Genomic DNA, 26,129 nt, shown 5'->3' with positions numbered 1-26,129 from the left:
ATTTTGCCGCATTAAAACTTAGTTCAAAATGTTTCGGGCAAAACTTGTTAGCTATAAAAAGCATCGAAAAAGGAGCTTTTGGAAAATATGGCAGCAAGATTTGGGGGAGGGGGAGTCGGGTGCTAATGCCCACTCCACATCGGAAATTTACCAATCTGCCAACTACAGGCCGGAAATATACTGAGTAGAATAAAATTTCACTATAACTGAAGTTCGAGTAACTCAAAGACATAAATGGTTCTGCGAATGTAATTTTCTTCCGATCACTCTAGGAGAAAGTTTGTTGGTGGGGTTCGATCACCCGACCTATCTATAGAGGTCTAAAGAATGAAAACAACAGTCAAACAAATGGACTTTAAAAGGTTTTGAATTTCTTCAAAAACCATAAGATGGCAAAGATAGTCGGTTGCTATGCAACTAGCACAGAAGTTCCTGACTTAATTGATTTAAAAGCTCTGATTGAACCGCTCTGTTTGAACATTTCCTGAACTAGAGTTCTTTTTTGCTTTAGTTTCCTAACTCGCATATTCTAGAAAAAGTAACAGTAAAAATAGAAAACAAAAAAACTGCAATAGAAGATTTTCAAATCAATTAAGTCAGGAACTTCTGTGCTAGTTGCATAGCAACCGACTATCCTTGCCATCTTTTGGTTTTTGAAGAAGTTCGAAACCTTTTAAAGTTCATTTGTTTGACTGTTGTTTCAATCTTTAGACCTCTATAGATAGGTCGGGTGATCGAACCCCATCAGAAAACTTTCTCATAGCTAGAAAAAGCCTAGATTTAGCTAATTCCTGATTAGAAATAAAATGAAACTTTTAAACTTCTAAGAACATGCCTGCTTTATTCAAACATTTCAAAAAAAAAAATTCCGCCAAAACCTAGATTAGAAGTTGCTTATTTCTCGTCAGAATTAAAGAATTTGTTTGGTATTGGTAGTAGCTTTTTCCTTTTAAAGTAAGCTCTTCCAAAATGCAGAAGAGATAGTTGAAGAAAGCACTTTAAGAAGGGGTGGATCTAGGATTTTCTCGAGGGGAGGCGGATTTTCAAAAACCCTTTTATAGGTCAACCAAACTGATTTTTCGAGCTCTCCCTAGGCACAGTTTAGTCTCTGTTTTGGCCACATTTTCTGCGCCGCAGGCAAAATTTTGAAAAAAAACAGCGCAAAAAGGCATTTTTAGGCACTTTTTTGGAAAATTTGCTCAAAATTGGTCCTTGCTCAAAATTGGTATATGTTGGCGCCGAAGGTGTCTTGAGAAAATTTTCAAGGTCCGTCTCTAAAAATGGATATTCCAAAACAGTACAAAGGGGGACCTTTTGGGTCGGCAGGTGGTCGAATCTCTGAGGGGGGGGGGTCCGCCCCCCCTAAATCCGCCCCTGACTTCAAGTATTCATGTATGAAACAATCTCCCAGAAGATTGTTCAGAATAAAATTGGCACAGAGCAAAATGGAGCGCCTTTTTTATTCATCATAAAAATAGCATGGTAATTATCCGATAAAACTTAGACGAGTCACTAATCAAAAAGCTTTAGGAGCCAGCAGTTTTAGGAGCTCGTTGAGTCTGGGAAAGATGATTTCGAAAAGACGATTTCTTAAAAATTGGAAATAAATGTATTTCAAAATGAAAATCTATTATCATTAAAGTTTATATTTTCCCTTCGGACAAAGCAATCGGAGACAATTGAGACGACAGAAGACGTTGAAAAAATGCGGGTTGGTTAATAAAGGTGAAAAAACTCATTTTGAAAATTGTAATAATCATAATAACCATATTAATAATCATAATAATGATAATAATAACAATAAGATTGAATTAAGCCCGCAAGGCGGGAATTAGTTGCTCTTAGTCATTGATAACAAAGTTAGTAAAAAAAACTTAAAAACCTTGACTCTGGATAAATCGAGTACTTAAATGTTTGTAGTTTGTCAACCAATAACAGGTTCAAATTCTTTCTAAAGATTACAGGTTTTTGCAAACTGTTCGATCTCGCGAGAATGTTTGACATTTCTGCGGCACGGTAAAAGAAATTTTCACAAAAATTGCTCCGTTTTATCTCTGGCGTTCTCAAAAACGGCTTGTTTCCCATTCGATTTGAATCAGGGTCCTTGTCGATTGTCCAAAAATCAAGAAAATTTATCGGCAGCTCGTTATTAAGAATGTTATTCAGCGAAATTAAATCGTTTTTAAATAACGTCAGTGAATGGCAACAGTTTGCTTTTGATCAAAACATAATCCTCGTCATTCAATTCATGTTTTTTGTAACACACTTGACCTCTAGCTTCACATCTACCCCATCCTGACCAAAAAAGGCCACGAGTAACAAAAAAAACACTTCACATAACAAGCCTGGAACGTCGTGAGATAATACAAATGGACTATCATTCGACAGGCCTGCTAAGACTTACAAATAGTTTTTCTGCGACTAGCAGTAGCTACAATTAGTTAAATTCAGCAATGAAGCTGACATTTTAGACATACCCTCCTTAAGCTAAAAGTTTATTCTGACCACAAAAACTTAAGCTACAAAATATTCTGCAAAAGATCTATCATGTACATTTTGTTATGATAACATTCACTATCTTTTCGATACAAAACTGATTCAAAAGAAATTGTGTTTATGTCCGGGTAGGCCTTCTCATACTAATTTCGCATAAGGTACACCGTCTGTTCGTCACGCTATATTATTTTCGGTCGGATAGATTCGGGCAACTTCTTAGTCTAATATCAACCCTAATCTTAGTCTTAGATTTCCTAGTCTCAATAGATCTAGTTTATACTGGTATTCTTGCGAGGTTAGAGGCGAGAAGAAAGCAACTGATTTCAATCTGTGTTATATTTTCTCTGGCTGAAACTGTGAATAGTTTCAGCATTACAATTTATCGTAAGTTTTAGTAATAATCATGATTGGTAAGTTCTAAATATATAGATGTGATAGATGTTCTAAATATGATAGATATCAAAGTATATAATTAATAATTTTTTTGAACTGGTTCCAAAATGTAACCTCCGATTGTTGCTGGATCCCATGCCAGATGAGGCAGATGGTAGGCGACATACATCCACACATTCAGACTCACAGTGCCCGCTTTCTCATCAATGTCCAACACCTGTTATACGTCCCAAACTTATCTTCTCTTATTTCGGAAACTGAATTGCAATTATTGAATCTGATTGGTTGAAAGTATTTGGAGCGAAATACATATTCGAAATATAATTGCAAATAGAAGCGAAGTGCTCATTTGAAGTTCTGATAAATTTAAGCAGTATTACAAAAAAGACCCGCACCTGGTACACGTCCACGTAGAAGTAGACAGTATTGTTCACCATATTCGAATGGGGGCTGTGCTTTGTTGCGTTGCTTAGCAGCGAGTCTATGAATTCTCTTTCTTCAGCGATGGATGAAAAGCTTTCAATGTGAACGAACCAAAATGGTACAAGTAACACTAAGCGGAAAATAGTTATAGTCATTTTAGATAAAGTAGTAGATTTAATTCTGAATATACTTTGCAATCAAAGTAAGCAAAAAAATTGTGGTTTAAAATTGATATTTTTTAGAATTTGATTGGCACTGAAAACTGCATTTTCGACAAAACAAGCAGGCGATTCGCACAATTTTGTGTAGCGTACATGATGAATTTGTGAAATCTCTGCTTCCCTGAAACTTACAAAGTTATTATTGTTTCTTTAAAACTGGTTTGATTATTCTGATTAAACCGAAAACTTTGATGTTTTTAAGGGTCTACCTCATTATACAACCCCCCCCCCCCCCGCCCACTCCATTAAAATCAGTGTGAAGGAGAATTTATTATTCTGTTAATAGACTGGCGGTGTATAAGCAAAACACCCGCTTAAGTTTGAAAAACGAAATCAGATAAATGCAGACATTTCTGCTTCTAAGACTTTTTTTGAGAAAAGCCGAAAAATAAAAGATAAATCAGGTCGATATTTAAAGAAAAATATGGAAACTATAAGAAGCGTTTAACATTGTTTGATACGCGAATGAGTTTTTGAAATTTAATTCTTGTCAAGCAGTTAAATTTTTTCAAAGTATAGAATAATTTATGAAATAAATTTTACTATAAAAAAAATTTGATGAAGCCAAACTAAGAAATAAAAATTTGATCTATATTAAGGAACATTATTTACAATCCGAACAAAGAAGTGAATTTGAATTTGAACCATAATATTATGCTCGATAGAAGTTTGATCTAGTTGTTTTCATCAGTGACTGATCTAAGACTTTCTCGTAAGGGGGAGGGCGGACTTTCAAAATAATGCAAAATTTTGAAAAAAAAAGGCCAAAAAGGCGTTTTAGGCACGTTTTGGACAGTTATGCCCTAAAATTGCGTTTTTTCGGCGCTCGCTCCCCCTTCAAGATTAGTATATAGTGGCGCCAAAAGCGTGTTTTGAAGAAAAAAAATCAGTGCCGTTTAGCCAAAATTGGATGTCCTTAAATAGGGTATTATGATTTAATCTGAAAAACGACAGTTGCCAAGTGCCAATTTTTGAAAGCAATGATGAATTATCATTATTAATCATGAGTTATGTGTTATTGCCTGTACTCATAGAGTAATTTCAGATAAGGTACACCGTCTGCTTGTCACGCTTATCTTGTTTTCGGCCGGATAGATTTGTGCAACTACTTAGTCTAATACCGATCTTAATCTTACTCTTATATATCCTAGTCTCAGTAGATCTAGTGTATACTGACTTATGCGAGTTAGTTTCCAGAAGGAGAACAACTGTATTCTAAGTTTTATTCAAAGTGCTCTGCTGCTGAAACTACAAGTAGTTTCAGCACTTATAAATAAGTGTAAATGTTAGCTATCGAATATGATTGGTTAGTTAAGAATTATTTATAGAATTAGTGAATTATATTTATAAACAATTATAAATTTTAGTTTAGAACAGGTTTTAAATTAGTCGTATTGAATTAATTACTGACATGTCTTATCATGACTTTCACTTTATGTTCACTCCTTCGGAAAGATAATGCTCATTTTTTAACTAATATTTTATTGATTCATTAATTCATTGTTTTAACTTACTTTTATTCTTTCAACTTGAATTAGTTGTAGCATTAGAATATTTTATAATGCGTCTTTTCTCCTGAAGCAAGAATACTTGTTTACCTGAGTGTCGAATGGGAAGTACTTCACTCTCATTTGACAGGTAAGAGTGATGGTCATAGTAGCAGTGTGAGCAACCACTGTTCCGTCATATATGATCAGCTGTTGCGAGTAGGAACTGTACTTAATCTCCACTGCGTTGTAGAAGATCACATCTGGGGCAACTCTTGGCAAAAATAGAGTGTGAGCCTCAAAGCGTGATGTAGCTCGGTGGTTTAGGCCGACTATAGAGCATGCTCAGGACGTCCCTCTGGTTGGTGAGGCCAGGAGTGGGTATAATCTTGAAGTCTCTTTGTGCAGGGTCTCTTTTTGTGTTCAACCTTTTGTTTCGTTTTCTTACTGTTTTTTCTCTTTTTTGTTTTGATTGTGTCCTTTTCTCAAAATTTGAATCTTTTGATTTGGTTTTGACTTTCGACTTTTTTGTGTTTTATTCGATTGTGGTTAGACTTGAGAGTGATCTTCAAAAGAATAATTTATCCAGTTTTAATTTGGTTTGAGTACCGCTCGCTTTTTTTTCTTAGTCATGCTATAAGTTTGTGGTCTTGTGATGTTAGTAAGCTGCGTTGGTTTTTGTAGTTTACTATATATTTCCTTCCAACCGGGTTAAAGGAAAGTTTGAAACGTGTGAAACCTGGTTAGAGTTGTTATCAGTGAAAGTTAAACCTTAAAATTCATTATTTAAACAATTCTTCGTGGGCGAGCTGAGCGACTGTGGAAAGAATTTATGGGCGAGTAAATTATTCATATTTTATTTTAAAAAGCATCTTGTCAAAAGGTTATTACTTGTATGAATTTATCTGCAATTTTTATGAATTTATTACGTTGAAAAATAAATTTCCAGCTTTTTTTGGGAGGTTTTTAGTTTCTAAATATACTGCTTGGTAAAAAGAAATTTATTTCATTGGGGATCTATTTTTAATTTTTTGCTATTTGTGAAAAATTTTATTTCTTTTTGAGTTTTACTGCAATTTGTTAATATGAATTTCGAATTTTTAAGAAAGAAGTTTTCAATTTTTTTTATTTTTTTGTTTGTTTTCGATGATGGTCTGATGAGATCTAAAAAGAAGTGAAACATTTATAAAGAATGGTTGGTTGTGTTCTGAGTTTACTAGTGAAATTACATAATTATACTTACTTTATCGTCAGCAAAAAATCCATTTGGAAAAACATCGTGAATGACGTCTGAAGTTTTTAGAAGTGTATAGGAAATTATCACCTCATAGAAATTTAGCGTTAAAATGAACTCTAGTTGTGGTCACGGAGAAACTTTTGCTTTTTTGACAAAAGATTAGGTTTAACTACAGGTTTCCTGTCGAATTCTTTTGCCTTCCATTGTGAGGTATTGTTTTTTCCAGTTTTGCCAATTGTCGCATTGACTCGTTTGTTTCAATTAGTGGCAGTCCAGTGTTCTGAGTTGTTCGGATCTTTACTCAGGTCAGTGAAATTGTGTGAGTTTTGATTGAGAATGATTGGTTTTTTATAAGCAAAATTAGCAACATTAACAATTTCGAAGTACCAATTCATCACACTCAACAGATTGTTTTGCATGTCATCTATGTTCGGTATCAACGGCAAAAAACGTGAATTTTGAGATTTTTCACAACGTTCACCGAGGTTTTTTCATCAAATTTTTTCATTTTTTCAGAAAGAAAATTTTTCATTTTTTGAGAACCAAATTTTAAAGCCGGTTTAATTCACTTGTTTCGGTTCCAGTGACAGGTTAGTTTTGGTTCCAGTCTTGTAGTATATTTCCAAAGCTTTTTGTGTTTTGTTTCTTCCCCCTCACGAGAATCAATTTTCTGGTGTACGGAGTTGCTTTACAAGGTTGAGCAAAAATACTGAATTGAAAGATCATGGCCTGATTAGTCCGAAATGTTTGAAACATTTAGATAATTGGACAATTTACAACTCATAAGTTTGGAACAATCGGAGATTCTGAATATCAAAAAACTCAATCGTAAGAATACACAGGAAGAGCCTTCGTGAAGCGAGTTTAGTTTACTTTTAATTAGCTAGGACAATTAATTTTTCAATCGACATTTCAAAAAAAGAGATTGTGTTTCTTTTTATAGTTATTTCAAGTCAAAAATAAACCTTTTTGGAAAAAAATCTAAGTCATTAATTATAATTAACGTTAGCAGGAAAAAATAGCTACAAAAGCTGAAGGTTACAAAACCAGCAAACTAACCAGCTGATCTCCACCAACAAGGCTTAACAAAATTGCATAAAATGAGACTTAATTTCAGCCAATGCGACAGCTGTAGCAGAACAGATTTTTAACTCAGAAAAAAACATCTAAAACCCTCAAACTTTTCCAAGAATTAATTTGGTCCACGTAAAAAGGTGACAAGTCTCAAAGTTTTTTGAAAATTGCCTCCTATAACCTACTCGCCTACCACCCTGCGCAGATTTCTTTGATATGGTTGCAATTGTTGTCACTTGAATTTGATAATTATTTTTGCAAGGCCTTGTCCCTGTTGTTCAAAGTACATCGAATATGTTTTTTCATTCACGTTTCTTCTTCTTTTTGGATAGATTTTTTGAAAAGCGCAAAACTATCTAAGCAGAGATTATGGTCATTCTGATTTCGGCAGACCTCAAAGGTTTTAGTATGGCTGATTTTTAAAAAAAAACGTCTACATTTTTCAAAAAACCGATTCTATCCACCGGTCAAAAATCTCTGCGCATGTTATGGTTTATGAAGCAAACAAAAACTACATTTTTATGCCACATTGAACAGACTTCATTTAATTCGTGATTGAGATGTGTTTTTGCTTCATTTGATGCAAAATGTACAACACAAATGGCTGCTTAAAAAGTGGTTTAACATGACTCTGGTACTCTTAAAGTAACTATGTGATATAATCTGCATCACAGCATCTATTAGCTATTAAGTTTTTCAAAAGATAGACTTTAAGCTGATTTTCAAATGCAAAAACAAGAAAAATTGAACAGATATTGAATAATCAGAAGACAGACGCAGCAGTGTGCCATCAAAATACTTGCGGCAATCTAGAACAGTGAGAGCTCTCATCAGACAATAAACAACTCAACTTGGGCTTCTCACATTGGTGAAAAATGGCTCCGAAAAACTCGCCTGAAAAGATCAAGGAGGTTTGTACACACTCTTTCAAAAGCCACTTGGCCGACAGATTCTAGAAGCCTAACGTCTGAAAAAATAACAATTTGATTTATACTTTTAGTCTGCTAAATATATTTGCTGCACCATGTTCTAAATGTCAAAAAAATGTATATATTCACAATTTTCGCACGTTTTTGAAGGAACACTGACTGAAACTAGATAATAAGGATGGTTTTTGTTTAGTGCGTTTCAGCTTTAAAAAAGTTCAAAAAAGGATTGAACTCAAAAATGAGCAAACTTTCATTAGAGATATTCAAAATTAAACTCAATGTATGACGAGTGAAACGCTTGACGGGTGGCACCTATCTGACAAATGGCTAGTCTGTTTGAGTTTTTTGATCATTCTTATTACCTATAATCGACAGCTCACTTCTTTGTTTATTGTCGTTTTGTTAAACAATTGTCGATTGTGGTCAAATCACAGCACGCGAATGGTATAACAAACATACCAGACATAATAAGCCAAGCCTTTTTCAGCCAATTAATTTGTTAAGCGGTTCCGTCAAACTTACCTACGAATTACTAGCTGACAGGCAAATAACTTACTACAGTCTAGATATATTCCAAATATCCAGATAAAAATTAGAGTATTGAAGTAGTAAATAATTTATTCTGTTCAAGTATTAAATTATTTAAAAGTTATCGAAAAATTAATTTTCTGAATTCAGTTTGCTGAAAATTAGAGAAAAGCGTGTGGCGATCAACATGGTTTCTGAGGTGAGTTTGTACACCGCCGGTTACTTCGTTTGAAACGCGTCTCAGACTTCATATAAGATTCGTAATTGTAAAGAAAATAAAATTCTGGCAGCCTGGAAAAACCCTGATATCAATTTTGCTACATTTTTATTTTTTTGGCATTGTACTGAGAGCAGATATTTGATCTTCGCAAAATGTGAAAAAAACGAGAAATTTTTTTTCAATTGAGAAAATACTCGGCCGCCATCCAAATACAAAACAGCACTAAGAATTTGTGTTTTATTAATTTTGAACTCATTTTTTTTGCCAGTGATGAAATTGAAACAGCTCGTTGTTCATGCTGTGGTCTTTTCGTTCCCCACCAAAAAAACTTGGGAAATTACTAACAAAATGGAAACTTTGAAACGTGGGGTTGTAAAAACACTAACTAGAAAAATAAAACTTGAAATGTGGGGTTTGGGTGGAAAAAAACTTAAAATGTGTGTGTTGTGTGTTGATAGCTAGTGGCGGCACTGACGGCGGACCAGATAGCGGAGTTCAAGGCGGCCTTCGACACCTTCGACACAGACGGCAGTGGGAGCATAGATGCGGACGAGTTGAGCCACATCATGATAACCATGGGCAAGGAGATGTCCCGACAGGAGATCGAAGAACTCATCAACAATGTCGATGACGACGGTAAACTGACACTCTTGAAATGATCACGTGTTTTCACATGAGCACATGTCACGTGTATAACATTCCAAAGAAAACACTGCATGAAAAACACGACTATTCGAATTAAAAAATGGAATTAGGAAAATGCCTGCCAAACTTTTTTTTCTTATTTCGCGTTATTTGCAAAAACTCTGCAATAGATTGAAAAAGCTACAATTTTTTGTCACAATAAAAATTTCAACTTGAAAATACTACAAAACGTGGATAGTTACAATCTTGGAGAAGACACGCACATTTGTATGTTATTCTCCATTGGTTTTACTCTTGGTAATATTCACGCATTCATTAAAAAAATCAGTGACATTCTTCATAGCAATAAGTATACATCTTTCAATAGAGAAAACGGCCCTGAGAGCCCCTTGTGTCGAGAAAAGTCATTCTGAAATTTTAAATTCATAAAAAATTGTACGACAAAAAGTATCCATTTGATAGATTAGTAGTTCAATTTACTTATCTTACCTAGAACAAAAAACACCTATCAAAATCTTCCATGAAAAAAGATAACAAGCCAAAATGTCCCATATACCAAAGTTGCCCATGCCAATAAAAAAGATCCCACAAACTATTAATGAGGTACCTAATCAAAGATTAATTAGAAACAAGTAGCAGAGAATGTTCCGACCACACTCTTAAGAAAATACAAAAATGTTTTCTCAACATGGTGTCGTTTTTTTTCTGCATGTTGTGACAAAAAATCTGAAGAAAAAAATAGAACTTAGGCATATTTGAGAGTCATAGTAAAAATGGGTTATTAGAAAACAGTTTTTGAAGAAAAACGACTAAAAAACGATAAAAAAAGAAAAATTAAAAAAAAATTTTCAATATTTTTTGCGGGAATTTTTTGAATTTTCAAGTTTTTGATTCCCAAAATTACGCTAAAAAACTGCAAAAACTACTTTTTCCGCAGTAAAACTAAGTTTTCACGGCTTAAATTAAGCTTAAATAATCTATTGCAATTAGACCAAATCAAAAATTTCAAACCGGTTTTTCTAGACACTGTAAAAACTTTTTAAAAATTTTTAATTTCGTTCGAATCACGACTGAAAGGGATTTAATATGATATATCACTCAACCCTGTCCGATGATTATTTGTGGTAGCTGATTTTCCGTGGAAAATAAAAAATAAATAAGTGAAACACACCCGAAGCTGCCCAATTTTTGCTGGCAACTCGAGCCTTTTTTCAGCTTAGAAAATCTAAAATTTTCAACGCGAGTGCATATAGAACAATATTGGGAAAACGAATGAATCATACTTCCTTCCATCTGGAAATATCTCTAAAGACAAATTGAACAGAAAATAATTACGCCGCAAAAAACTTACACCCATGTTCCAGTAAAAGTTCATCCAAAAGTTATAGGAGTCCACTTAAATACAATTAACCTGTAAACATGAAAAATCAATAATCCGAAAATTTAGAAAACAAGGATCAGTCATACAAGTATTAAAATGCACGTCCCATCCCGGTAGACTAAACGTGGAATCTGCTCTTACTCAGTTCTGGATGAAATTTGCATTTCTTACAACGCGCAGAAACTTAGTTTGAGGAAGTTTTTGAACCATGATAAACAATTTTGTTTACAAAGATGTTTGTTAAAACTCAGAGTTAAAAGCCATAAAGAACAGTTATCAGGCTTACAATAAAAACTACCATGTTTTATACAATTTTTATCTCAGTCTCAAGTGTGAGAGAACGTCATTAACCAAACGGTCCGTTTTCAAACTTCTCAGTAGCAGTTGAAGTGGCGAGAAAAACTTTATATGTTAAAATATAGTTATGTTTAAAATGAAAACAAAATAGCTTCATTGGCTCCTTCGAAGAGTATGAGATGACATAACTTAACTGTTTAGTGATCCCAACTTCATACTGCTATATGTAACTTGGTCATTTTCTGGCTTCAGTCTGATGTTCTTTTCTTGCAATTCAATGCGTTCTTGGTGAATGTTTAGCTTATAAACTGGGTGGTAGCTTTTAGAAAAGGTTACAACCTATTTGGTAAGCCATCAAGCCGAAGGGCCAACCAGCCTAAAATAAGATTACCATTCCAACAAGCTGAAAATTAAAGTTGTTATACAACATAAAAACAGATCTTCGCACTGTTGTTATGTAATTCTGGTGCAATTGAAGTTATTCTGATGTAATTTTTGCCTCAAGATTTGGCTGTTTGTCATCATCCGCCTATTAAGTATACATTGCACATCATGTCTGCTCTATTTGTGGTGTGTTGTGTTATGTGTAGGGAGTGGGAGTATTGATTTCGAGGAGTTCCTGGAGATGATGGTGGCCCACATGGGGGACCAGACGGAGGAAGAGGAGGTGGAGAGAATGTTCGAGTGCTTCGACCGCGACAACGACCACTTCGTCACCCCCGGAGAACTCAGGTATAGTGCAGTACACTGAAGACAGTCTTCATTCAATCAAGTAAACATGCCACTTTAGGAGCTACAGGAGGGACTGCCATCACATCGTCCCCCCCCCCCCGCCCGACGCACTCAAAACTCAGTCAGTACACAAAATACACTGCACAAGTCTATACCTACTACCCCCTCCCCCACGCAACACACCTTGAGCTCTACCGTATGTTATACAGTGGGTATGAGTGAACGAAGAAGCGCAGAATGTTCCCAATACTAACTTTATACATTACTATGATTACCCTCGAGATAAGTAAGGACATTGCAACCGGATACTAGACTTTTTCCCCCGTATATAACTTTGTTCCCAATATGCTCAGAGGGTAATCAAAATCAGCTGTTCAGTATCCACTAATGAAGTAAGATCTTGGCCAGTGTATTGGTAACATAAATAGTTTCGAGCAAATTAAGAGTTCTTGTAGAGTGATTTTCTACACTGGTGGTCGTTCGGCCTTAATTCTGTCGGCTTATTTTCCCAAAGTTTTTTCCTATTTGTTCGTTGGTATAACATAATAATGACTGAACTCGTGCAAGAAATGTTTATACGAGTTCCGCTCCCCCTAAAACCGCCCATGATCATTGTCTTTCTGGTGAGGTTACTGAGTTCGTGAACAGCTGATTGTATTTTTGTTTTTAATTGCTTTCTAATATTAATCGAGTGAGAAAGTAGCCGTTTTATTTGATGTATCCAAGATAAAATGTATCCAAAATGCTATTAAATCCGGGAAAAAACATCAGTTCAACAGTTTCTAATTTGGTCAGAAATTTTGGAAAAATTTTTTGTTTTGAACTGTCATATCCAGTTGATTTGCGCAATTTTTCCTAAATAACTTGTTAGTTTTCTATGATTTCTCATAGATTTACTGGTTTGAAATTAAATAGCAGTATCATTTTTTGATTGTATTTTTGTTCAAGCATTTTCTGAGCACTTTTAGAACCAACTTAAAAATTAGTTTCTAGATTCTGAACTTTTCAGAAAATTGTTTGGGAAAATTTATCATTTTCAAATTTAATTTCCGTTTTTTAAGTTCAAATAGTTTGAAACTTTTTTAACGCTGATTTCTTTTTGGCTCTTAAACAAATGAGCATTTATGTTTATATTTCTTTTCCAAAAAGAACTGGTTTTTGGAATTTTGCATCATGGTGCGTTCTACAAAAAGCGCTCATCTTGTCTTATGAGCAACTTAATTAAGTACAGCCAATTAATGGAAGCGAGATTAACGATGTTTCTTGAATATTATTCACTTACTTATTTGCTGCTGATTAAAAAACTCGCGAAACAAAATTTGTTTCGCCCGGCTTCGACTCTGTGTTCAGTAACACTCCTGCTAATTTGGCTAGCTTTCATTGACGATTAATACAGGATCCGATTATTTAAATTTGAGTGTAATCAGTAAAAATATCAAGCCATTTTTTCACCATTTTGTTTAAACCTGCCGCTTAGTTGAAACCCGACCAAATGATAGATTTTTTTCGGATCTTCAAAGTTGAAAAGCTGAAAAATAATAAAACTCATTAAGCACATTTTTTTATCCCTGAGATGAAGGCGTCTGCCCCCAATCTTCACCGCCCAAAGCGTCTTTCTTGGATACCACTTTACAACGTCGATTTTCGGCCGACCTACCATAACAGTTTTCTCAACTAATACCAATTTTGAAGGGGAGCCCGAACCGAAAACCGCCGTTTTTGAAAAAAATCTTCCAAAAAACCCAAAAACGGGACTTTAGACTTAATTATTTTACAAAAAGTTGTCGGCGGTAGAGAAAATTTTGTTAAATTAGGATCTTTATGGCGTTTTAGAAGAGCTCAAAAATTGTTAGCTGGAGCTAAAAACAGTCAACGAATTTTTTTGAAAATCCGTTTACCCTCGAGAAATTCCTAGATCCACCGCTGCTCAGAGGTACGTTCGGTTTTCAACAACTTTTCAGATTTCAAAATAAATCCACCAGTACCTTTCTAAACTGAAATAAATAAATTTAAAAAAGATCGAACAAATCTTCTTAGTTTTTAAAGTTTTAATTTTTATAAATTTCAACCAGCATCAATACTATTCGGATGACATTTAAATTTATTTCAACCGTGAAATCGAGTTCTGTCCTCTACCAAAAAAAAACAACAGAGAAAACCTAACAAAGGTAAATACATTACATTAGGTGAAATTAAATAGCTTGGTCGTTTTTTGTTATGCTTCGCACATTCTTTATTTTATTTCAAAAGCTATTTTTTTTGGCAAATGAAGAGTAAAATTTGAATTTTTGAATAGTACTTCATCTGGCAGAGTAAAGTGTTTACAAAAAGTATCTCAGTGGTAAGATTAATTGAAAAAGAAATGACTATATTATGCACTATAGTTCTCAAATTTAATACATGCTCTATACTCAAAATTACCACCTATTGTAACATATCACCAAAAATTGTTTTTTTTTTCAAATTTGTTTCCCAACTTTGTGGTTGGAACCTTCAGTACTATTTGCATAACTAATCTTATCAAAAATTTTTGTATTAACAGACTAGTATTCAAAAAGATGGGCGAAGACGTGACAGACGAGGAGTTAGAGCAGATAGTACACTTAGCCGACAGGGATGGAGACGGGAAGATAGGCTGGGAGGACTTCTTGGCTGTGATGTTGGATAATAAGTGAAACTTTAGTGCCATTTTTATACACATTGATAATATCGCATTAAGAGGGTGTTTAATTGTCTGCAGTTTAAACCCAAAACAAAACTTTCCAAACTAGTACTCATTTTCAAAACTTAACCGTGTGAACGCATAGCACTTATGCATATTAAATTCTTTATTTTTAATTTGTTGGTCAATTTATTCTTATCATCATTTTTTCAACTGTTTCAGGAACACTTTTACTTAACAAGACTTCGTTAAATCAGAGTTAATTTTTCTATCAACAGATAGAGTGGACTGAAAGTATTTAAAACTAAGGATGCAACAAAAATTAAACGTGGATTTCCATTTTCTCCTGCTACGCAAAATTGACCAATTCACAAAAAAAATGAAACTTTTTGAGTAATTTTTGCATTCAAAAGTAGTTTTTTTTGCCGTGATTGTGGTCGAGAAGTTCTGAGCTTCCACAACTGCAACAAGATATCTTTGTTGATACTGAATATTTAATATTTCGCGCGTGCATTCAAGTAAAAATTTTACTCGTCAGTTCGAGGGCATCCCTCGGGCACGAAGAACAAAAAAATGTCATCCAATCAGCCTGAAGAAAAGCAGCAATCAAGACCGGCAATGAAGACCGTTTAAAGCGCAGTGATTGGTTGACCATTTTTTCGCATTCAGTTTTTTTTGCGCATGAGAAGAGCCCCCCACAAGAGTTCTGCTATCAACTATATTTTAATTCAATCGCGCCCGACACTACCGAAAACAAAAAGTGGAAGAAAAATTAAAGACTTACGAAAAAATACAAACTCCAATGAAAGAATTGGATTCTTGTATACTTGTCAAGAAGTATGGTCCAGGAATTTTCAGGAGTTGCATTTTAAATTTTTTTTTGAAGTCTTTAAGAATTTTTATTTCCATCTTTCGTTGTATTACACTAAGACCATTTATCCAAGGGGGAAAGGACCAACACAAGAGCTGTACAGCTCATCACGGCGAACCGCTGTTGTGCCCCTGTTTAAGAACTACATGCAATTTTTTTTTTTGGTTATTTTTCTGGGCTGGGTAATGTTGCTTCACCCTCAAGCAACGAGCACGGATCATGGTGGGCCTCGAACATCCGACGAAATTTGCCACTAAAGTATTCTATAAAATGAAACAAGACTGCTTGTATCAGGGCGAAGCCCTGAATGTTCCGACTGCTTTTTAAGGTTTATGGAGCAGTAATAACATTTAGAAAATTCAATGAAATAAAACAAAACGAAAAATTTTTTTTTCTAAAATTTAAATTTTTTTAAATGAAAATCATCCCCCCACACGCCATGTAAAGTACAAAAGGATAGTCTTCGCTCCTTGAAACAAACCAATTATGGCAAATAAGCTTCTTTTAACCAATTTGGAACGATTTGTAAGACGGATTAAATCTCCGCTTACGCGTTAATAACGCGAAATATATCGCGCGTTAATTGTCCCAAATTGGCCAAAATGGCAATCTTTAAACCCCCGTAACTTTACGAAAAATGATCACAGGTGAAATATCTTTTCAAATTTGAGCTCAGGACAACAATACCTTTCGAATGATATAAAAAGATTCCGTCAAAAATGGCTGGTTAAAAAGTCGAAATTTGTCTGAAGAAAAAAAAACCCACCCCGAGCACAAATTTTCCGTTATTTTCGTATCGAAAGTCGGAACAATTATCAAAAACATCACTTCGCTGGCAAAGCTTCGAAACTCCCCTAAGAACTCTTCGGTCTGATTTTTATATACACTATAACAAGTTTTTAGGGACCATATTTCTAAACGTTGTTTTTAAAGGTAACCGATTTTCGAAATCAAAGACTTATCATCACCTATATAAAATGAAATTGGTATTCTCATTTTTTTTAAATCATCAAAATGGAAAGAAATTTACCGGAATACTTGTGACACGTGTTTGTTTCGTTCGGTTTTGTTGAACAAACCACATGCAAAACGTGCTAGAGGCAATTGCTGCGAGACAAAACACTCCTCTCACATGTAATTCTAAATTGCAACTTATATTGCATCTGAAAAGGTTTTCAATATGCTTTACAATTTTTCATCTGACTTTTGTGGCATCTGAATTCGCGTGATAAACACCGCACCCTAATGCAAAATTTTGTACTGTTGCCATATAAAGTACAAAACAAAAGATTTCGCTCATTGTAACAAATCAATTATGGCAAATAAACTTCTTTTAACTAATTTGGAATGATTTCTAAGACGGATTAAATCTCCGCTTACGCGATAATAGCGCGAATTATATCGCGCGTTAAATCATCAAAATGGAAAGAGATTTACCGGAATACTTGTGACACGTGGTTGTTTCGTTCGGTTTTGTTGAACAAACCACATGCAAAACGTGCTAGAGCCAATTGCTGTGAGACAAAACACTCCTCTCACATGTAATTTTAAATTGCAACTTATATTGCATCTGAAAAGGTTTTCAATATGCTTTACAATTTTTCATCTGACTTTTGTGGCATCTGAATTCGCGTGATAAACACCGCACCCTAATGCAAAATTCGTTCCCTGATTCTGTGACCAGAATAATGAATTAAAAATGACTGCTAGCTATAATAAGACTGCTCGTATCAGGGCGAAACGTTTATCGAGCATTAATAACAAAAACAACATAAGAAAATTTAAATGAAATAAAATGAAAAATTTTTTTTTCTAAAATTTGAAATTATTTTTATGAAAATCATCCCCCCACACGCCATATAAAGTACAAAACAAAAGATTTCGCTCATTGTAACAAATCAATTATGGCAAATAAACTTCTTTTAACCAATTTGGAATGATTTCTAAGACGGATTAAATCTCCGCTTACGCGATAATAGCGCGAATTATATCGCGCGTTAATTGTCCCAAATTGATCAAAATGGCAATCTTTAAATCCTCATAACTTTACGAAAAATGGTCACAGGTGAAATATCTTTTCAAATTTAGGCTCAGGACAACAATAGCTTTAAAAAATTCCGTCAAAAAGTCGGACAACAATAGCTGTAAAAAAGTCTGTCAAAAGTGGCTTGTTAAAAAGTCGAAATTTGTCTGAAGAAAAAAAAACCCACCCCGAGCACAAATATTCCGTTACTTTTGTATCGAAAGTCGGAACTATAAACAATGGAATCAAGCCTAAATTTGTTCCGCTGTCGGGATAGGGACTCTTAGAAACCTGAAAAGATGAAAAATTGAGTATTAGAAAATATAGCCAACTGACAGTTGGAAAAGAGTAATGAACGCAAGGAAACAGAAAAAAATGAATGTTTTTTTTTCGAATTTTAAATAAAAGCATATGCCTTTAAAGCTTTTTGAATTTCACTGAAAACTTGATTGGTGCTTTTGGATCAATTGAGCAATCCGCCCCTCCGCCGTAATGACCAATTGAGCTATCTCCCCCAAGCAAAAACGATAAAAGGCTACAAAATACGTCAGCAAACGCAAGTAGCTGGTTAATGTTCCTTGCACGCAATCAATTGACCGACTGAAATTTTTTTCAGAAAAGAAAAATTTTCAAAAAAAATATCGAAATTTCGTTCACTTTTTTTTTGCAAACTTTTGTTTGGGCGAAAATTGCCTCATCGAGCAAAGCGACTTTCCAGTATTGGTGCTCTAGCCTTGCTTGTATCTGAATATCAAAAACTGTTCTCCACAGCACACTAAAAATTGCTTTTTCCATTTAGGACAAAAAAGGGGCTTTATGCGACTGAAGTCGCGTCAGTTTTATTAATCATCTTTTTTCACTCTGAATGTAATTTTTGAGCTTTGATATTGAAAATTTTGGCGTTTCACTATTTCACTATCGTTGAAGAATCTGATTTATGATTCCATATCAGTCAAACAACTTTGAAGTGGTTGTAAACATGTTTCAAGTACCTGTTGAGTTATCTCCCCTCCCCCCCTTATGATTGATACTTTTTTCTTTCAGCTTTCCCATGTCAAAAAAAACTCATCAATAGGTGAAAAATTTTTTATTCCACTGTGAATGCAGAAAAATGAAGTCCATTTTTGAAACTAGAAGCAAATCCATGTTTAAGTGGCCTTAACACTTTTTGCTGTTCGAAAATAGAGATTGATTGCCTTTCAACAAAGGGAACAAACTGAACTTAAGAAAAATCAGAAGCCAAACCGCAAAAAAAATCAAAATTGAGCGTAAACAAATTTTAAGACTTTTTCCTGAAATAAAAAATCAAAAAGTTCACCAAAACTTATAGAAGTGTACCCACTTTGTTCATTACTGTCAAAAACCAATAATGTCAAACACAAAAGAAAACCTGAGAACCATTAGAGAGTTACTACGAGACAATTAAATGAAACTTAATGGAAATATTTTAGTGCAAACATTTTTGCTGGCCATAACCGACTGAATTTTATTCAACCAATACAACCCAAACATAAATCTGGTTAAAATATCAAAATTAGTTTTGGCAAGAAAAAATGGAGTTCAAATATGTTAAGCTTCGATGACATGCACTCTATGAATACAAAAATGAACCACTGCAATTAGTTTTCAATTAGCCCTTAATACATGCCCTTTGATCAAAACCACTAAACAAATTATCCATTAAACATTATCCCGCACGCCGCATCGAAAACCTTTCGTTACAGCAGAAACAATTAAGCCAAGTCCTATTTGAATATGTCAAACGAAAACCGAACGAATTGAACACACAAATTGCGCTCAAATTTTAGTATAAACTTCAGTACAAAAGCTTTTAATACGTTGGAAAACTTTTAGCAACTAAAACAATTTATTCATAATTTGGTCAGAAGCGGATTTAACGGTGGGGGGGGGACGCCTCCTCCCTCACGAATTTGACCCCCTGCCGAACTACTATTTTTGGTATATCTATTTTTGTCTATCGTAATTTTGAGCGGGGAGCGCGCGCTAAAAAACGCAATTTTTTGGTCGAAATTAAAAACGCTTTATTTCAAAAAATTGCAATCGGCGCAGAAATTTTCGTCAAATTAGAGTCTTTATAGTGGTTTGAAAGAGCTCAAAAAAATCAATTTCGTCGAGCTAAAAAAAGGTGGACAAAATTTTCAACATTTTTTTGAAAATCCGCACCCCCCCCCCACTCGAAAAATTCCTAGATCCGCGTCTGTTTTTGGTTTTGAGTACATAAAAATTAACTTATGTAAGAACTTGAATCAAATTCAATGAAAACTATTCATAATCGCCAAATTTGGACCATCACGTTTCAGCCAACCTACAATCAAACGAACATGAAAACCATGAAAGGCAGAACAATACTGCATTGAGCATTGATGCGAAAAATGGAAATTACTACATAAATTAACAAAGCTTACAAAATCGAGTATAATATTTTCATATTTAAAACACTTGGTGATTACTGAGCGTTGTTTTGTAATTTTAGCCCCAAGGGGGCGTTTCCGGCATGCTAAAACCAAGTCCCAGAAGTGTCGCAACTTCGGTCGGACGAAGCCACCGGTCCATTGGGAAAACATGGTCTTCTGGAAAAGTTAAAAAGACGAAGAGTGGTATGTGGGGAAGGAGAGAATGTACAGTTTGGAGGGGGGTTGGGGTCAATTCGGTTCAGGTACGTATTCAAGAAGGTGCTGTGCGCATATCTCAACTGGGAAAGGTTTCTCCTAGTGGAACAAGGTAGGAATTCTTCGGTGGAGGAGATTTAAGGTGATCGAAGGGGCAAAATTTTCGGCGGTGGCGCATCTGATATGGCAAGTCTAACTCTGTGAGTCTGTATTTGCTTTCGAAGCAATTCAAAATGGCTGAAGATGAAAGAACTACGTTCCCTGAATTTTTGAAAGGAGTTTATGTATTAATTTCGGATCGGATAGTGTCAAATTGGGGGTGTATATGACAAACAGCGAATATTCCATGGGGGTTTAGGTTTATGATGATAAAAAAGTTTTGAGGGTGAACTGCGATACCAGATGAAAATGATGGTCCACATTTAAAAGTCCACTTTCTGATTACAAATGTTATAATGCGCTCATCTTTGTGCACCCTGTAAAAATGCGGAGAAAAGCATTTTCAACTGTTTGCAGTTTGTTCAAAACTTTCTGGTAGCGTGGGACTAAGCAGGGCTCGCATAATCCACAAGTGGTCTTACCAAAGCTTTAAAAGTAACCAGTGAAGTTGCTTTGGACTGGTTCCAGGAATTCCCGGCGAAAGCCTTTAAGATCTATCGCCTTCGCACGCTTTTTGCGGATGTTCGCTTGCAATGTTCTGCAAAATTTAGGTACGGTCTGAAGAAATCGAATAGTTTGCGTTGTTTCTCGAGGAGCAGTATAGTTTAGTTCATTTGGACCCTTGAGGTATAAAAAATTGTGTAACTTAGTTAGATAACTTGATAAAACTGACGAGTCCGTTGAATTGCTGCTAGATTGGACAAAATGATGAAAGTCATCAGCGTAAGACTGCAGCTTTGCGTCGGGGGGCGATAGTGGAGCATCACGGACGTTTAAAAAAATGTTGGGGGTAAACCTGAGCCATGAGGGACGCCTGTACGAACATTTCATGATTTGGACAGGGCGTCACGTAAAAGACTTTTTGATTGACGCCCAAGTGTGGCCAGGACTGTCCTTTCAAGGTCTTTGTTGATTAAAACCAATGCTGATAGAAACAGTCAAGGATGGAAAGTGATTGGGCGGTGGAATGCATTAATATGAGCATCTAAACAATAGTTCATGAGAAAAATAGGAGCATATACCTGATCGCAGTTTATTTTCTTGAGCTGTCAATTGATTCTGGACGCCCTTACACCATCTTAGTGCTCTTCCAACCTGCACTCGTAGACAGCGATTTCATTTCTTTCACTTTTGACGTGGTACGAAAATCCATTTTCTTTTAAATCCTCAAAACTTTCAATTTGTGTCATTACATCCACGTGCGGCATTTCCAAATGTATCAAACAATACTTCGAAAAGTTGTTGAATAATTCAATGGCTGTTCAGACAGAATCATTTGCACACAATTCGACATACCTTAAGTTCGGAATCTTTAGCTGTTACATGATCAACCTGCTTTTCTGTTTCCTTAGTCTCTTAGTCATGTTTCCAATTGAGTATCACAACAACAATTCTCAAAGCTCGGTTTTGCTTTTCAACAGGAAATCGTAGCTTTCCAGATATTCCTGCTCCATTCTTACAGAAACTTCCCAATTTTCTCTGATACCATCTAAAAGTTTCTGCTTCAATGCATCCATTTCTGCTACATCGTGCACTATTTTTTCATAACCTTTAGTACGCATTTCTTTATCTTTGTCTATTTTCTACGGGGAACCGTTAAGTAATTTTTCCAAAAAAATCCAATTCTGCGTTCAACTCAGAGACTTTCACTCTGACTTCAGACGCGCGTTCCTTTACGGTCATGATATTGTGATTTTAGGGTTTCAAAGACAACTCATGCTTAAAAATCTCTTCGCATTTCGAACAAAACGCCGAGCATAGGTTCTTATGAGTTTCAAAAAAACTTGCATAATTCGTCTTAATTTTCTATTGAGCAAAAACTCTTGCCAGGAAAATATGCCAAGAAGTAAGACAATTGAAAGTCGAAAAAGCAAGAAACCCAACAATTCCTTAGCAGACATATGTTGCGCCGAAAAAAAGTTTTTTTTTTAGCGCAAATAAAAGATTATGAGCCTCTCTCGAAAGAGGTCTCTAAGCCGATATGTAAATAGCCCCAACCGTTTAAGCCCAATGAAAAAGAAAAAACGAGCAAAAAACTGATATACTGAGCCATAAGGTTGAATTATTACGACCCATCCAAGCTGAAACATGAAATTATATTTAAGATATTTAAAACATATAAAAGAAGCATAAACATATATTTTGCCATCAAAACTACGCAATATAAGTTGTCAAAACCAATATCATAAGCCAAAACCGTGTAATCGAAAAAAAAGAAAATATACAGAGCCGAGTTTTAAAAAATACTCGATGTGGTAATTAAGCCGACAAATCATAAGCTTAGTAACAAAGTATCAAATCATAAGCAAATCATTTTGTATCAGAACTCATTTCTGGATACTAAATATTTTAGGTTTTGAAAAAACAAGTGCTGATCGGATTCGAGCATAGGCGCTCAGCGGTCTATTAGTTAACATTAACTTTTAATTTTTTTATTACCAAGTAGTTAAAATTAAATTTTCAAGAAATTGAGCAGCTTTGCTGCAGTGCAGAATAGAATGCTGCACAACTGATAGCTGCACAAATGATTCAGTAGTTTTTGTTAAACTAGTTGTTTACTCGAAAAAAATCTATGTTCCAGTTTGATAGTGCTTGCTAATCGCAAGGGTAATAGCTAAATTATGGTCTCTATTGAACTGAAAATTAGCTTTGCGAAAAGCCGCTTCGTGAAAAGGTTCGAACAAAAAAGTTACTCTCGTCATTTTTTCGATCAGTCAGATTATACCTGAATGAACCTTCTCAATTAACTAGAGATATTTCAGGCACGTTTTTCATTATAATATTTCAGTGTCCTTTGCTGAGATTAATGAATGAGGCAAACTTTGCGGTAGATCAGCGTAACTCGGCGCCTCAGATTTCGCTATGCATGCTCGTACAATATACCCTTTTAATTTATGAAAACTGTAGGTAGCAAAACAGCATTTGCTGGTGACTTACCCAAAAAATTAAATGTCTATCTGTTAGTGAGTGAGAACTAATCGTAATAATTCAAATTTGTCCATCACATTATTGAGTTTTTCTGCAATTAATTTTATTCTAATTAGGCGTCTTGCTTCACTTTTGTTTATTTTACGATCTCCTAAAAACGTCCATTGAGTTCAATGTCTCAAGCTTACTGTCTCTTTGTCATTCATTGAATAGATTTAATTAGATTTATTTTACAACATCTAAAAATAGAACTAAAAGCCAACATAATTTTCAAACTCAGAAGTTTTTATCATGAACACATTCTTCTCAATCCAATGTCCTTTTTTGTTTTGAGTTTTAGCCGTAACCAGGAAACTAAGATTCAGACTAATGACTCTCATCGGCCAATAAAAGTCGTTGAAAACACTTCCAAGTGGCACCGAAAAGGAAAGTGAATATTCTTTTCCTTTGTTTGATCTGTGGAGAAATGTCAGGGTACGCGTTGAGAGTGACCAGATTACGAGAAAGTGGCTTTTGATGTGTGCTATGCAACTGATACTGTTAACACAATGAACGCTCGCTTTGATGACATAAATAGGTGGATCATCTGGATATGTTTCAATTTCTACCACATCGTTTTCTTCGTTGATAAAGTGCATGTACGTATCGTCATGCCAAGAATTCATAACACGCGGCAGAGAGTCGCACTTGTACTCCACTTGTTGTTTGTTAGTCTGTCTGACTACTTTTTTCGTCTCGTCCCAATAAACAAACTCAGCAACATTCTTCTCACTGATGGCTACAAAAAACAATGGAATATGGCTGGGTTGTAGGTTGAATTTTATATCTTTGAACCTCTTTGAGGCTACCTCAAATAGACGCAAAACTTTGCTGGTTTTGATTAAAATATGGGCATTTGATTCGTATTCCATGAGAAAAAATGCTTGCATATCCTTCATCGGAGAATCAATTTCATGCGTGCCCAACATAATTTTGGACATGCTTACACCATCATCATGTTCTTCCAACTTCAATTCGAAGACTGTGAGTTTATTTCCTTCACACTCTACGCCATACAACTGGCCAGATTTTGTAGAGTACACGTAATGTGTTTCAATTTGAGCAATTAAATCCACACATGGTACTTCAATATTTCTCAGGAAATTTTCCGCAAACTTTCTGCTTAATTTCAACGCCTGTTCAGATACTGTATAATTTAGACCCTTGATTTGCCATAAACCTAGTTCTGCTTCCTTCGATTTTACCTGATCAACCTGTTTTTTCTTTGCCTTGAAACGATCAACCATATTTCCATCTGAGCATGACAGCAATTCTCGAAGCTCGCTTTGGCTTTTCAGCAGGAGTCCGTAGTTTTCCAGAGATTCCTGTTCCATTTTTACAGTGTTTTCGTGATCTTCTCTGATGCGATCTAAAATTTTCTGCTTTAAGGCATCCATTTCTGCTGAAACATCTCGTACTAACTTTTCATAACCCTTACTACGCGTTTCTTTATCTTTGTTTAGTCTCTCCTGGGTACCGTTAACTATTTTCTCAAAGGAATCTAAATCTGCGATCAACTCGAAGACTTTCGATCTCACTTGAGACGCGCGTTCTTTCAAGGCCAAAATGTTATGATTCGGGTGTTTTGAAAGACAGTTCATACACACTATCTCTTCGCAATTCGAACAAAAAGCGGAGCAGAGGCTCTTATGAGCTTCGCATACTGCCGGTTTGAGAGATTTGTGATCCAATATGTCATGACCTCTTCTGACATGAGACATAATACAGCATTCACAATTAAATTTCACGGAATCAATTCGTTCCAATTGATCATTACATGTCATACACTTGAATACTCGCTCCATTTCGAAAGCTGCCAGGCATGAATCACAATTTATTTCCGTAGACTTGTCAGACCCCGTGATACATGAATCAGAATGTTCTGTATCCGTTTCTGCATTTGGTTCGCTTGAATTAGCATCTATGTTCTCCGAACTATTCATGCTATCTGAAATGTGCAATGGAAATCAACCGACTATAAAATAGTTAAGTCTCAGAAGCATACAATACGGACTGAACAGATATTTTGATGCTGCCAACATAATTAAACCATCAGTTCAATTCATACCCGATTTCATTGACACTTTGTCTGAATAAAGGAAAACAAATGAAAATACGAAATCGAAAGTAAGAAAAAACTGGAGATAACAACCCGCTTATCTGATTAATCTTCTTATTTCGTATATTGGACCAAAATCACAAGGGGTGAAACTGACTGTACTGACAAATACAGTAGCTCTAACTTCATATGCTAACCGAGTAAGCCGAGGAGTTCAAAAGAGTTCGGGGAACAAAGTCCGAGCTAATCGCACGGTTAAATATTTACAAACAGTCAAAACTAGTCGCAGCTACATTTTATTAAACACTCATTAAAAAAAACAGAAAATTGACTGCATACTTCCAAAAAGGCATATGAAAAACTTTTCTCAAATGGCATAACTTTAATTTTTTGATTGTAATTAAAACGCTTTCTATCAATTTTCAATTCTAACATTTTGTCAGGAACGAAAACATGTGAATAAGATTTGGACTTAATTGATTCCAAACAATATTTAAGCGACAATTTTGTCAGAAAAATTGACCACAACAACCTCAATAACCGCAATCTTTGATTTTCGCTTTTGATTAAAAAATTCTCAATTTTTTCAAGATAAAAAGACCATCAACATTTTAATTGACAGTTGGACTAATTATCTTACATGGTTGACGAAAAAGTTTTTCCCGGTTTTTGAATGCAACTGTTGCATGAAACTT

General features: G+C 35.0%; 2 protein-coding genes across 3 annotated transcripts in view; one reads left to right on the top strand and one right to left on the bottom strand.

Moving 5' to 3' along the window:
* LOC134856977 (RNA polymerase-associated protein RTF1 homolog) overlaps nucleotides 1–26,129 on the bottom strand; it is a 607,680-nt gene that overhangs the window by 266,016 nt on the left and 315,535 nt on the right. The window lies entirely within an intron of this gene.
* LOC134853563 (uncharacterized) lies at nucleotides 7,947–14,882 on the top strand. 2 transcript variants are annotated; one of them, XM_063869565.1, is made up of 4 exons: nucleotides 7,947–8,242; nucleotides 9,467–9,644; nucleotides 11,922–12,063; nucleotides 14,606–14,881. In XM_063869565.1, the coding sequence occupies exons 1-4, from the start codon at nucleotides 8,207–8,209 to the stop codon at nucleotides 14,736–14,738; spliced, it is 489 nt and encodes a 162-aa protein (XP_063725635.1). In that variant the 5' UTR covers nucleotides 7,947–8,206; the 3' UTR covers nucleotides 14,739–14,881. The 2 variants fall into 2 exon arrangements, with proteins under 2 accessions (XP_063725635.1, XP_063725642.1); XM_063869572.1 differs by lacking the exon at nucleotides 7,947–8,242 and adding an exon at nucleotides 8,566–8,987 and having other exon boundaries at nucleotides 14,606–14,882.

The sequence above is a fragment of the Symsagittifera roscoffensis genome, chromosome 1 (assembly GCF_963678635.1).
Source record: "Symsagittifera roscoffensis chromosome 1, txSymRosc1.1, whole genome shotgun sequence".
Taxonomy (NCBI): domain Eukaryota; kingdom Metazoa; phylum Xenacoelomorpha; order Acoela; family Convolutidae; genus Symsagittifera; species Symsagittifera roscoffensis.
The sequence above is the reverse complement of the archived record's forward strand: the minus strand, read 5'-3'. Positions and strand labels throughout refer to the sequence as shown.